The 15,512-nt window shown below is 32.6% G+C and overlaps 1 protein-coding gene across 1 annotated transcript; it reads left to right on the top strand.

Annotated features, from left to right (window-relative positions):
• Positions 1-8,135: 8,135 nt before the first annotated feature.
• Positions 8,136-15,339, top strand: LOC105324364 (uncharacterized). Its single transcript, XM_011423425.4, has 4 exons — positions 8,136-8,358; positions 10,953-11,000; positions 12,393-12,884; positions 13,336-15,339. The coding sequence occupies exons 1-4, from the start codon at positions 8,268-8,270 to the stop codon at positions 13,512-13,514; spliced, it is 810 nt and encodes a 269-aa protein (XP_011421727.3). The 5' UTR covers positions 8,136-8,267; the 3' UTR covers positions 13,515-15,339.
• Positions 15,340-15,512: the final 173 nt, after the last annotated feature.

Here is a 15,512-nt window from a genome sequence, read left to right as displayed (position 1 = left end):
AGCCCATTATTTATCAAATTGATTTAATTTTAATTTATTTAGAAATAGGAACAGTTATGGAATAATAGGTATTTTTAATGTTATACGTACATGTACAAATATTTCAATAAATGTGAATGTTTTCCTTGATAACACGTAAAACAAACCAAAAATTAAAATTCTCTGTTTATTTTACGTTAGAAACAAAACACTTGCCATTTTTGTACACAGACTAAGGACTTACGCCTACCCATTAGCAGGCGTAATTTTAAACCCAAATTTAGTCCCGACTAAGTTTACGCCTTGTGAAACGCAACTTAGTCTGGTTTTGAGGTTTAGTCCCTGATTTAGTCCGGACTAAGCTTTGTATCAACCTCTAATGATAAAACGCCGATTAATGATTCAAATATCAATAAGCGTTGCAATTGCCACCCCTAATGCTATAAATTCTTGCATTAACAGTTGACAATATCAACCATTAATGATAAATCGCCGCCTGATGATACAATTTTATCATTAAGCGTCAAGAATGCAAAGCAGACCTAATACTTAATGAAACAAGCAAAAAGCTACAAGGTCAACCCCTAATGATGCAAACATTTTTATCATTAAGCGTTGCAATTGCACTCTTAATGATATAATAACAAACCAAAATGTGAAAATCACTCCATTAAAAAAATATCTAGGAAAGAAAGATGGATGGCAGGAAAATTATACATACAGAAGGAAGATTTTATCATAACATATTATCCAATACAATGTCGTATCATACGGAACAATACCATAATGTAACCTATTACACATAACAATATTAAATCATGATACAATATCATATAATTAGTATGATACAATATCATATTATATGATATAAAAATAAGATTTTGGGATACATATCATGCATGTTATAAAATATTGCATCATATAATACATTACTATATCATATTTTATAATAGTATACAATATCGTTTCATATGATACAATATTGTATCATATGATATAATACAATTTCATATTCTACAATATCGTATCACATGATTCAACACAACATCATATCATATTCTACAATATTGTTCAATATAATATATTGCATTAGGGGTGTTATTTTTCTTCGTTAGAGCCACTAAATCAAATTCAGTTAAGAAGGAACAGGATGATGGAACTCATTTATTACTTAATTACTTAATAGATATTTGTTATTTTTCAAAGGTAAAGACACTAGAATGTCCTTCGCAAAATATACTAATATCATTGCCACTCTTTTACCTTGTTTTTACTGAAATTATTAATTTTTTGACAAAATAAGTTTTTTTTTCCTGCTTAAAAACTGAATATACTGACTTTAAAGTCAAATTTGATAAAATTTCAATAGAAAGCAATATACTTAAAATCAGTCAGAACATTGGCTTTGATTTATGATGAGCCCAAAAAACTCATTAAAATACATACTTCAAAATTACCGTTTTAGACTCTTAAATTCATAAAATGCAACATCAAAAAATCTTTTTTTTTCTGCGAGGGTGTGCACTTTAAAATTCACGAACTCTTTCTTACTATTGAATGGGGGATACTGTGATATGCAGTGCACCTATCCTCTTTTTAGATTTTTAAAATGTTTCTCTGTTACGAGCAAATAAAATAAATCCCGATTACTGCAGTCTCTCTAAAACAGTATTTGTGACAATGACTACTTAAGAGCCGTAAAGTACGGTGGAATCTAACAAATCATGTTTGATGTCATAGATAAAATACATCAAAGCATCATAAAATCAAATCAGTAATTTTAACAGAGTTAGCAAATCAAAGCAGCAAAACAATGATATTCACGTGATCAGTGTCCTACATGTTTTGTGTTGAAATAGAATAATATACGTAATTCTTTTATTTAGCAGTGTATTTTCGTGTTCTTGCCAGTGCTTTATGAACTTAGGTATGCGATGTGGTCCACGCGTATCTTGTTTTTATTTTCTTAATCAATGTGAGGGGGTTTCATGCACTTTCAGAATGAAGCTATGCATGGTAAAGATAAAGTCTTCTATATTTAATCTTCAAAATTTATTTTTTTATGCGTGTTTTTTTTTGGGGGGGGGGGTGGCTATCTGATAAAAAAAATTTCAGCACAAAATTGACTTTTTAAAGACATTTTATATAAGAAACCAAACTTTTTTCAACAGCTTTTTTACTTTTTTACCATTTTTTAAACACCACAAGTTCACGAAATTAGAGGCCCAGGGGTCACATCGCTCATTTGTGCAACACTTTACAAATATGTAAAATATTGATCATCCGTTGATGCCCCATCCTACTCCTTGGTGGCCAAGATTTGAACAAACTAGAATCAAAACAACATAGAGATGTTTACACATAAGTTTCAACCGGTTCTTGGTAAAAAGGTAAAAAGTGATCTGTGCAAAGTTGGTTAAAATTGACCTAGTGATTCTGTAAGGGAAGACGTAAATTCAAAAAGTTTAAAACGACGACAACAACAACGATGACTACGACAAAATTAAAAGAAGACAAATGTTTATCAGAAAAACTCATTTGAGCTTTCGGCTAAGGTGATATAAAATTGTATAACCTTAGATATGTGTTTCCTTTGTTTCTATATCTAATCTTAGCTGTTTGTATAATCTATCACTATTTTTATTAGGTCAAATTCCAGTCACGAAGTTTGGTAGACTATGAATGGAAAATAAAGTGCAAATATGTCATTTTTCATTGTTAATTTCTAGTACTTAGGGATAACTGAGTAGAAAACAATGTCTTTTGGTATTCTTTAATCATTTTGTTTCAGATACAATCGTGCAATATGAAATATAAAACTATTTTTGGTCAACAAATCTTATGCACAGCTTGCTAAACTTTTATAAATTATTTTATCGCGATTTTACAATTGCATCGGCAAAGGACATAGTGCGGTATGGTCAAATATCTCCCCCCGATTTCAGCCAATTTTTAAATAGTATCGTATAAAAATGAAATCTTCACAAATCATTGTAGAGAGGATGCCTATAACTTTAATAATGATTTTAGTCATCATTGCTCACTCCCTGTTTATCTATGACGTCACCTAAATGACCTAATTCCCGCAAATTTGCAAACAAATGAAGATATTCTCATTTTTGCTCTATATTTTGCATTCGGAAGTATAGAGCGCAGGTCTGCTCAAGTGCGATTTTAACATATGTTTTTCTTCAGATAGTTATACATATTATACTAAAAAATGGTACTTGAGCAAGCCTGCGCTCGATGTTTCCCAGTCGAATAACCATCGGAAAACACCCATATTTTGCTACAAAACATCAATTTATCAACATAATGCAATATTCATGACGTCATTTCTACATTATGACGTCACTGTGGTGATAACCTTTTACACCTTTATTTCCAATATGATTTTAACTATCTTTCACCTTATTTTAAAGCTCTTTCTAAAACTTTGATTTTGGGGGGCAAAAATTGCATAAAACCGCACTTAGTCCTTTACCAATCTAAATGTGTCCATTTAGGTCATTTGAACTTTGTCATTTTTTTAACTTTTCACAACGATATTGTGGTAAATGGTGGGCCGTTATCCCCTTTTCTTTAAAGTGTACATCAAACGAATTACAGGGCGGTGCAGGAGATCTATAGGGCTATTATTTTCAGGTCTCAAATTTGGGCTGAACGGATACCACCAGGTGGTTTCGAGGGTTTTTTATCTCCCTTGGTTTTGATCACAAGACGCATTTATATTTCTTATCCAGGCGATCTTTACTGCCTGCGAAGTTGTCAATGCTCCTAAAAATTATTGATGCATTAATCATCTTGATATTAATGAAAGCATGCCGATGATAAAGTATAATATTTTTTCTGATCGAGTACTCTCAGTACTTTGATGATTTTCTTTATTTGCCGTTAGCTTCTACTGGCTTAATGGCTGCTGTTATCGGCTGCTATCTTCAGCATGGTTATAATGCCTAACAGTTGAGTAAACTTTTCATAATTCTGGTTTCATCATTTATTCTGGGTGATGCAATTTCATATCAAATAGTTTGTAGATGGGGAAAATTGTCAATGCAAGTATAATTCATGAACAATATCGAGTCTACTCTTTCATCGCCGATAAACAGAATTTTTGTTTTATAGTGTCTTGTATCTCGAAATAATTCGAATGTGTTGTCGCTCGTAATAGTGAGATACATGTAAATATATATATATGACAAGATGACCTTACTTATTATAAGGAATAGATTTTGCCAATACTAAAGCGATTAAGTTGCCACTCCCATCTCCCATTTAAAATTTAAACATCATTTTAAGAGACTGACCTGATTGATATCCAAAACATTTGTGGCATACTCTAAAACCCGGCCTGGCCTGGCTTGGCCCCATTGGCCTGGCCTGGCCTCAAAGTTGGCCTGGCCTCACTTTTGGCATCAAAATTGGCTTGGCCCCAAATTTTGGCCTGGCCTCAAAAATTTGCCTGGCCTCAAATTTGGCCTCTACAAAAATTTTTGGCCTCAAATTTATTTTTATCTTTTCTTTACATATTTGATGATTTTTATTGATTTATTTTCAATCCATATTGAACATCTTACTTGGTGACTTTTGTGTCTTATAGTGGTAGTCTTTTGTAAATAATAGGTACAATTGAAAATATAGTACTAACAATGTATATTTTTGACTAAAGGTATGTTGAGTAATCCATTCTAATTGATTTTTATTCAGCCTGTTTGAAATTCTTAAGAACTTACAAATGTGATTTTTGCCCTGCCATTGTATAACCATGGCATGTCTTTGCAATGTATTTAGATCAAACTGCTCTCAGGATCAGACAAAATCTATGTAACTCATCTTTTACTAACGACTTGTTTGAGAAAAAAATATTGGAAGAGGCAAATATTTGTTCTAACCAATACCAAAGGTCACACAATGTTTTGCTTTGTTCAAATTTTGATAATGACAATTCCCCATTGTTTCCTAAATATACAAGCAACACATACATGAAAACAGGAGGTGATGATTAATGATCATTGCTGAGTCAAGTTATCGGAGGATGCAACGTTGCAGTTGTTCACAAATGCCATTAATTAAATTAGACCGTGTGAAATGTTAAATGATAGGATAGGCAATGAATCTGACCCCAATGTAGCGGATTAGCGACAGAAAAGATTGATATTGAATATCTGCTGGGTAGGGAAATTTGGACTTGATCGGTGTTGACAGGTAATGTAAACAAACTGCAAATTTTGGCATACTCTAAAACCTGGCCTGGCCTGGCATGGCCCCATTTGCCTGGCCTCAAAGTTGGCCTGGCCTCACTTTTGGCCTCAAAATTGGCTTGGCCCCAAATTTTGGCCTGGCCTCAAAATTTGGCCTCTTCCAAAAGTGTTGGCCTCAAATTTATTTTTATATTTTCTTTACATATTTGATGTTTTTATTGATTTTTTTATTGATTTATTTTCAATGCACATTAAACATTCCTTTTGATGGCTTTAGTGTCTTAAAGTGATAGTCTATTAAAAATAATAGTTACAATTGAAAATATAGTACTAACAATATATATCTATAACTACAAGTATGTTGAGTAATCAATTCTAACAGATTTTTATTCAGTCTGATTTAAATTCTTAAGAACTTAAGAATGTGATTTTGCCCCATTGTATAACCATGGCATGTTTTTGCAATGTATTTAGATCAAACTGGTCTCAGTATCGGACAATATCTATGTAACTCTTCTTTTACCAACGACTTGTTTGAGAAAAAATTAATGGAAGAGGCCAATATTTGTTTATTCTAACCAACATCAAAAATCACGAAATGTTCTGCTTTGTTCAAATTCTGATAATGACAATTCCCCATTGGAGAACAATTATTTACTAAATATACAGGCAACACATACATGAAACTCTACTCTATAATCAGGAGGTGATGATTAATGAACATCACTGAGTCAATTTATCGAAGGATGTAATGTTGCAGTCGTTCACAAATGTCATTAATTAAATTAGACATGTGAAATGTTAAACGACAGGATAGGCAATGAATCTGACCTCAATGTAGCAGATTGGGGACAGAAAAGGTTGATATTGAATTTCAATTTTTGAGGCCAGGCCAAAATTTGGGGCCAGACCAATTTTGAGGCCAAAAATGAGGCCAGGCCAGGCCAATGGGGCCAAGCCAGGCCAGGCCAGGTTTTAGAGTATGCCGCAAATTTTAAAGTGCATTACACAGTGATAACAATTTAATGCTATGAACCAGTTTACAAATGTTTTGGCTATCAATCAGGGCTGTCTCTTAAAATGAAGTTTATCTTTTAAATGGGAGGGGGAGGGGGAGGGGGGGGGGCTACTCTCAGTTTTAAAGTTAATAGCTTTGCAATCTAATTAAAATTAGACTTGTAATTCTGCTCCTCTACGATACGCTATACAAGATTGTATAGCGTATCGTAGAGGAACGGAATTTAGATAATTATTTTAGCCATGATTTGACCTTATCGAATGCCAACTGACTTTGTCAGACTTATATAATCTAATCATTTATTACAAATTAAGTCTGTTGATATAGTTTATTTCAAATTAAAGGGCTTGGGGACAATATTGGGGACAATATTTTACTTCTGAATATGACACTCATTTCTACTGTAATTTTGAAAATGAAAGCAAGTTTGTTATATATATTATAGATCGCCTTTTCGTAACTTTCCCCAGCATTTTTAGATAAAGAGGTTTAAAACATACATATTGGGTTTAAATATATCACTGATGCTATCATTTAACGGGTATAAAATAATTACATCTCTAATCATTCTCTTAGGGATAAAAAATGCTATTTTGAAAACCTGGGTTCATAAAATAAAAAAAAACTGCTTTAACCTATCTCTACGTAAAGATGTTCTACTACTTAAATTATTGTTTTATGGAATTACTGTTCAAATATTTTTCAATATTAATATTTTAATCAGACTAACGCATTTTAATGGCATTCATGCATCATTGTATTTGTTTTAAAAGAATGTTATGCTCAATATATCTTTACTAAAGATTTTAGCTTAAGTCAAAAGAGGGCGCATATACACGTGGATGTAGACATGTACAGTACCATCATAATACATTACCGGTATTATTAGGTGGGGGGGGGGGGGGGGGGGAGTTCTATAAATGATAAAAAATGCGATTTTCATTGAGTTCTATATGTGTTTATAACGTTTACTTAACTTTTATTATAACCACCATAGATATTAAAGACATTCACAACAAGTCGTACGTTCATTGCAAATCAGTGCTCTACACATATTTATATTATTATATCAATAAGAGTGCAATTGCAACGCTTAATGATATAAATGTTTGTATCATTAGGGGTTGACCTTGTAGCTTTTTGCTTGTTTCACTAAGCGTTAGGTCTGCTTTGCATTTGCGAGGCTTAATGATAAAATTGTATCATTATATAGGCGGCGATTTATCATTAGTGGTTGATATTGTCAACTGTTAATGCAAGAATTTATAGCATTATATAGGGGTTGCAATTGCAACGCTTAATGATATTTGAATCATTAATCGGCGTTTTATCATTAGAGGTTGATACAAAGCTCACGCCTGGACGTAGGCCTTTTTGAGAAACGGGTCCCAGGTAATATATAGCACATAGAATCTCACATTTCAAGCAAACTCGTTATTCCATTGTCGAATCCAAACTCTATAGAAATGTTGCTTCGAAATCGAACACGCTTGTCGATGTGATGCTTTGATTTATTTATACTTTCTAATACAAAATACATGTACCTTGATAAAATATTTGATGGATAATTTATAAACTGGGCTCAGTTGCTCCGTTTTAGTTTATGACATTTTATTTATTTATTGAAAAGTAGGAATCAGCTATAGATTCGTTAAAAGGTTTTATTGAAAAAAACTTACGTACTCGAAACATGTAGAACGCGACCTTTTTGGCATATTAGCCAAACTATCATTAATAATTGATAAATAGTTCGTTGGATTTGTTTTGCAAAAGCAAATCACGTATCTATTATGTCCATATCTTGCCAGGCTTACTTGATTACAAGTCGAGTTGATCCGATGTCTGCCAACTTTGTTCGGTGTCCCCCGTGAATTCACCATCCCAGATGCTAACAAATCATGCGAAACAGACCGTTGTTATTCGCAATAACGGTCCCTCATTGATTCCAGATTTGGCCTATAGGTGGAGCTTCCTAGCGCATTGAATCATTTGCTTCCAGACCGTTTCGGTTTGCAGATTTACGATTTCAACAAGTGTATATCGGTTTTCTAATTATTTATTTTTAAAAAATGCCGAAATCTTTTATGGTAAAAAATTCCAAAAGATGGATTCCTTCGAGAGAGAGTCGAGAAAAAGAGGTGCGCACAGCCATCGCCATAGGTATGTTCTTATCCTTTTTAATAACTTCTTTGATGTTTGATAAAAATGTTTAACTGTATTCTACTCTAACAAATTTTTTTACATCCTTAATGAAGAAACAAATCTAGCTTCCGTTGATCATAGTAAGATAATTTAAATATGGTTCCAAAAGTTATTCTGTTTAAAAGAATTTATAGGTTAACCAGAAAAACTCATTACTGAAACGATGGATACAAAATAATTTTAAATATTTTCTTATAAAAATCTTTTAAAGTAACTGTTAATTGGTTTGTATATTTGGTAGGACAACCAAAGAAATAAATACATGTACAATTGCGTAATTTTTCTGTAGGTATATTTATTAAAATTAAAAAGTATTATTATGGTGATCCGAATAGATGTGTCGAGATTGAAATTGTGGTTGTATATTTTAAATGTTTATTACAAAGATCAAAGAAGAAAGTCCAGGCACGAACGATCATATTTTCTACATGGGGAAAACCAATAGTCCTTGTAAATTTAGCAATCTAGGTAGAGAGCATATTTCGAAAGAGGTGTTTCAAAATTTCTTAAATAACATTTTCACTTAATTCTATATTTCATTTTCAGATACTTATACGAATACAATGCAAATTTTGTTCCTAATAAATAAGCCTTTAAACGCGTTTTGCTGTTGCTTTGTATGGTTTTTTGTTGTTGTTTTTATTGGGTTTTTTGTTTGTTTATATGAATGATTCATATAACAATTTACAAATTTAATTTGTTCTTAGTTTACTTGTATCGGGCTAAAACTACTCAGAATTCATTTCTCTCTATATATTTATATATCAGAATTCATTATATCTCTATACTCTGCGATCTGCTGGTGAGAAAGTCCGTTTACATTGCCAAATCTTGTTCAGATTGCAACGAAATCTGCTATATGTTTGTATGTGATCATATTACACAATACATAAAGTGAAATGATCAGCAGTGAGGAGAACCTAGTGTTTGTTTCATAAAATATTTACTATTCCGACGGCTGAAATTCAGTTCTTTCCTATGAATAAACGATATGTTGTTTAGTTATGTAAGTTTACATCATAGTGACGGAGCTGGTCTTGGCGAGTTCACCGAATAGTTAATTTTTAATGAACACGTTAGTTTTAATAAACACGGGTTTTAACGTAAAAATATTTGTTGCAAATCAATTAAAGATAGCTTAAGGGCTTTTGATTACATTTCTTTTTGTTGTATAGGGCACAAAAGCCATGATTAAAACGGCGCATAGTTTTCTTTAATGGCTCTTTTCATATTTCTAAGATAAAGATGTAAGATTTCAATTTTGTCTTGTAGTGATTGATTTAACTCGATGTAATATGTATTTTGGCATCGATTGAATAAAAAGTATTACAAAAATATAGCCCTAAAAATCATAAATATCGTAATGTGCATTGACAAACAAGAAATTGCTGACATACGAAAGTGGAAAGTAGAATAATGTAATTATCGCAACAATAAATGCCCTGGTGATGGCGTTTAATTCCCGGGACACCTGATATACATTCTTCAGTACATTACAATGCAATACTTTTGATAATTTTATTCCGCTTAAAATCTGTTAAATGCACACTACTTATTAATAAGAGAGTGTTGCCTATTAACGTATCAATTAGTAATGGACCATCTAGAAGCTTTTTCTATGTGATGTATTCATTAAAAGATTATCACGTTTTCGTGCTACTGAAATTAAACTCGAATTATATGTTTATGCAGAAATAGAATTTGAGTTTTTCAAAACATTTACTTTAATGTGGTATTTACATTAATCTCAGATAGTTTAGAGTGTTGATGTTAATTGAAGCGAATCAGTCGGTGCATAATTATACATGAAGGCATTTTGTTTTAACACAAATTGCCCATCATGCAATTAGAAATGGAATCTGTAACAAACAAATCTGCAATTATAAACCATTCTCCAGTGGCCCTTTTGAAGAGAGTTCACTTTGAATAAAACATGATTCCAGTTCTTTTTTCACATATGAATTATCGCAATGGTTAATATTTAATTTATATAGCGTTGTTTCCTGTAGAATTCAATAGAGGTCTTTCTCCATTGGTAATCCCTCGGGGATACCGTTAAAGTCACGACATAGTTTGTTTATTTAAGAGCAGGCTTTTCTCTCTCGATAAATCACTTCCTTACACAGCTTTCTTCTGAAAACAAACCATGACTTTTGTATGAATATATGCCTTTTCATCTTTTTTCTTTTATTTTTGGTGAAAATAAAGCAGCCAAATGCATTTATCTTTCCGAAATGTTGCAAAGTCATTAAAAACACTAGCTGTGACCGACAAACAATACAAATGCCGAGGAATGAAGCAATTCTAATTGTTTCTATAGGAATATGTGTTTAATTTTGAATGGATGAATTGCAATTCAAAAAAGAAAGCATCAGGCAAGCATCTACCAGACCGAATCATTGCATTGTTGTCAGATTCTAACTACATACGTAGTTTGATAAAAAAAAAAAAAAAAAAAAAAAAAGCACTACTCATCACATCTTATTGTTAAACACAGTGACTGTGTATGTCATCTATGTTAAAAATTTGTTTGTTTTTTTTTTAATTTTCAGAAGAAGCCAAAGAACAAGAAGACAAAACAGATACGGCGACACATGACGGTAATTCAGTGACTCTCGCCTTAACTCCTAAACAACGCCATAATAGCAAATTAAAACTATAACTCCTCAAACAACGCCATAATAGCAAATTAAAAGGATTTCATATACTTTAATCCTTACCAAAAAATAAACTATTTTACATTAAAACTTAAAAATCAGATTATGTTTTTACCTTATTTCTTTATGATTTTAATGAAGGCATTCGTGTCATTTTAGTTCAGTCTCTGATAATTTTACAATAGTTTTTATCAAAATTCATAGTACTAAATTAAATATGCACTTATTGCTTTAAAAACATTTTTATGAACATTTTGTAGCCCACTTTTAACTGCACGTGAATCTTTTCAAATTTATTTAACTTAAAAATTTGGCATCAACTACCACATATATAATTCAAACAAATCTCTTACTATAGTTAGAAAAATAACCGTGATATAGAAATAGTCTGATTTTTTTATCAATTATTACATCCAAAATAAATCATGGAAATATGATGTACATGAATTCGGGCTTAAGAAAAAGATTGGTGGCGCTGATTGTGCGCATCAAATGTCAGACGATATCAATATTTTCATCCTGGGTTGTTAAGTTATGCTGATGAAACAAAATTTATTAAAGATATCAAAGAACCAAAACCTAACAGACAGAGGGGTTCAATCATTTTTTATTGCAGTAAATAATTAAACATTCCCGGGGTGGCCATTCGAATGTTCTACCGCTGAAGATCTATCTTCGGCTTTCGTGTTGCTCACCATCATTTCTCGCGTTTTTTGCTTAATTGGGAACTTAATTAGCCCTGCATGGCCCCTTGGAGTTATACCAGTCCTGCATCGTTGTATAACCTTATCGTTAGATATGACAGTTATAACAATGAATGCCTGTAATGACAACATCTCCTTCGGAACGTTACATCACGGTTCCCGTTAATGTTGTCTACTTTCGATAAACTTCCGGTCACCTGGGTAATAACTGCGCGAGATTTGGAATCCCCTGGCGGCGAGATTCGCTGTAGTTTGGCCGCTGCGCCGATCGTTGGAAAGGGTGATACAATCACAACGGCTCCTTTTTCAGCTATGGTAAATCTTGCTGGTATTTCTCTTAGGACCGGATTGTTACTAGACGGTCAGCGATTGTTGTACCCCAAACATGCAAATCGAATATTTTCAATCGGTGGTGTCAAATCCGATAGCAGTAGCGTGTTGATTCCATTTCATTGTGCATTCGTGTCTCTCCTTTTATTAAATTTCTGAAAAATGAAGGGCAAGGGAAATATTCTTTAAAATTTGATATTGATAATATCGGAACCTAACACTGCAGTTGAATTTAATAACCTCTCATATTTATCTAACTTAGAACACATGATTTTACCAAGTTATATTTTACGAATTGCAGATACGAAAGGATTGACCTTCCATACCTTATTTCGTCATTACTTAACAACACTGGAAAGAAGAAATCACCAGCTTGATTACCGAACTTGTTCGGAATTACTTCACTCGATTCCAAAACAGTTGTTCCTATTCGAATCCGATGGGCGAGTATCTGACTACTGTAACTGCTTCCGGTGTCACCTTCTGACCCCATTTCTTGACTTCCGTTCCCAGAATTCCATTTCTCAGCCTGTCTTGGAAACAGACGATGATTCGTCTCAGCCATCTCCCTCTTGGACAGAGCGACAAATGCTGTTGGATTCCACTCTACAGGACATGACTGATTTCCACCGAGCGTTTCGGTGTCCAGAATGCGGCAAGGCGTTCAAAAGATCGTCTACCTTAAACACACACATGTTGATACACAGCGATACTAGGCCATATCCGTGCCAGTATTGCGGCAAAAGATTTCACCAAAAGTCAGACATGAAGAAGCACACCTTTATCCACACAGGTAGCACTATTGTACTCCATCCTGCCTTGAAATTTTATTAACGCCAAACATGTATTAAGCTTTATCAAACGACGATGAACATGCCTATCAATTCAATGGTATAAAAGACATCCCTTAATTAAATGTTGAAAAAAATATATATCATCGCAAATCAAAGCGAAATTATAATTTTCATAAAAACAATAGTGTTTAGAAAAAGACAAAAATTCATATTTTTCATACAAAATATCTATAAAATGCTCATAGATAAAAGACGTGGAAAGTAATATAATAAATATTTAATTTTTAACTGTGTTTATACAGGATGTACTTAATGTTCAATTCAACATTTGGTTCACTTTCAAGACTTTAAGATATTATGTACAGTATCTATTGTATATTGTATAATCAATATGCAAAAAGACAGTTTTTCGACTTATGATCGTTAGATTATTGGTATTTTGTTTTACAGGTGAAAAGCCCCACAAATGTAACGTGTGTGGAAAGGCCTTTAGTCAGTCATCCAACCTTATCACACACAGCCGAAAACACACGGGATTTAAGCCTTTCCGGTGCGACAGATGTGGCCGAAATTTCCAGAGAAAGGTCGATCTCCGGCGGCACCTAGAAACCAACCACAAAACCGAGTGAAGTCATCATGATTAACCAAATCCTAAATCACAGGGATATGTTTCCTGTTTAATCCTGAAATAAATGCAACATTTATAAGAGAAACAGTTCAATAGTTCACCATAATATTTGGTCCAAGATACAGATGCTAGTCAGTGTAGCTAGAAATTATGAGTAAGCAAAATGTACTGATTTTCAAACATTATTTCTTCTATTGGTGCATTTTATATTTTTTTTTAGTCATACATGTACATGTATACTAGTAGGTAGATACCTTTTCCTAACGCCGATTTTGAAATCCAGGTTTTTGGATGTTTGGTTTTTTTTTTGGTATGTCTTTCTTCTGATTTTTTTAGTGTTATATACTATATAGAAGACATCATTACTTTTTCCATTCGATGATTTTCGCTTCAAACTTATAAATATTACGGTATTTTGTGTTTATTTTTATTACACAGAGTAGGCATTAACAAAAGGGCTTCAAACTCTTGAAAATGGAATGAACTATGAATATTATGATTAGTCTAGCAATATCCCTGGGAGTTAAATATCAAAACGAAACGATGCGATCAAAGCGATTGTGAATCTTATACAAATATTTATTAGAAGAAGGAACAATTCATCAAGGAAGAAATAGCACAAAATCCTGATTTATTCAGATTAACAATATCGTTGAAAAATCCCCCATGACTTCAATACGAAACCCTTCCAGCATGCTTTTATGTGTATAAAAAATTGTCGGCTTCGATCTATTAAAAAATTAAGGAAAAATCAGAAAGCAGATTTAATTGCTATTTAAAAAGACCTCCCCCGGGCTTATTTATTGGAGATATAGCTTTAAGGTATTGGGCCCCCGACCCCTCCCCGCAGAACTCTTATGCAAATGCTTTGTCAATAGATATCTGAATTGTAAGCTAACCAGGTCCCGATTTATTCATTTATAACAACATTTTGACACCCTGCGAGACGCCAGGGCCAACAGGGATCTGAATAATTAAGCATGACAAATATCCATAAAAGCTATATGTATTCATTTTGCTTGCAAGCATCCTTTGAGACATTTTCTATCTGATTTCCAAATTAAATCTCTATGTTCAGCGATTTATGGTTTTTATTCCTTTTTTTCCTAGGGAATTTAGTTTTCGTCAGAAAGAAAATGGAAACAGAGAACACAACTGTATAATAGTTTATTTAGTATCGGGTCCATCAGTACGCCATGGTGTTATGTCTACATTTTTCAATATCCCTCGAACATTGCCCTGATACATGTAGAATAAATAAAATCTAATTCATTATACTATATACAAACTAAAGGCAAAAATTGTTAATTCTTCAATTCACAATTTTTCCTTTCAATGATTAAGCGATAAAAAAAACAAGAATTTAGGACAGTTACCCTTTCCTATGTTTATGAAGACGTTATTCGTATACATAAATCCCTTATGATACCAAAAGTGTTCATACACAGACTGAAGAAGTTCTCTAATCGTTTTCGGATTTTCTTACATACTTTACCCGCCTAAATATATATTCGAAATTTTAGCTCTATTTGAGTTTCATTTTAATAGGGGAAAACCCCTTTAATGAAATTATGAATGTGCATTTAACTACATTTTCTGAAGAAAAAAATCATTGTGTAAATGTTAATTATTTCATTAACTAAAAACTGTAGAATCTTGTCGCTTAAGAATTCAATTTTGGTATAGGACGTCGATAATGATTCATAATTGATCTTCAGTCAGACAGCTTCTAGATAGATTTGAAAAAATATGAATAACATTCTCTCTCTCTCTCTCTCTCTCTCTCTCTCTCTCTCTCTCTCTCTCTCTCTCTCTCTCTCTCTCTCTCTCTCAATGATCACAAAATGACAGCTTTACAACCAGTGTATTTTAATTCTTTTATGATATACAATTATACATTTTAAAGACATAAAAACAAAATATAATAAATATTTGTTTTGATAAAAAGTCGGTATTTTCTAACGATGATCTACATGTATGTCCAGATAATTTAAAATAA

This window comes from Magallana gigas, chromosome 2 (assembly GCF_963853765.1).
Source record: "Magallana gigas chromosome 2, xbMagGiga1.1, whole genome shotgun sequence".
In the NCBI taxonomy this organism is placed as follows: Eukaryota; Metazoa; Mollusca; class Bivalvia; order Ostreida; family Ostreidae; genus Magallana; species Magallana gigas.
The sequence above is the reverse complement of the archived record's forward strand: the minus strand, read 5'-3'. Positions and strand labels throughout refer to the sequence as shown.

Bases quoted from the DNA above. Each gene is read 5' to 3' on its own strand.
- LOC105324364 (XM_011423425.4), top strand. From the start codon at position 8,268: ATGCCGAAATCTTTTATGGTAAAAAATTCCAAAAGATGGATTCCTTCG. The intron at 8,359-10,952 runs GTATGTTCTTAT...TTTAATTTTCAG, and splicing joins GCGCACAGCCATCGCCATAG to AAGAAGCCAAAGAACAAGAA. The intron at 12,885-13,335 runs GTAGCACTATTG...TTTGTTTTACAG, and splicing joins GCACACCTTTATCCACACAG to GTGAAAAGCCCCACAAATGT.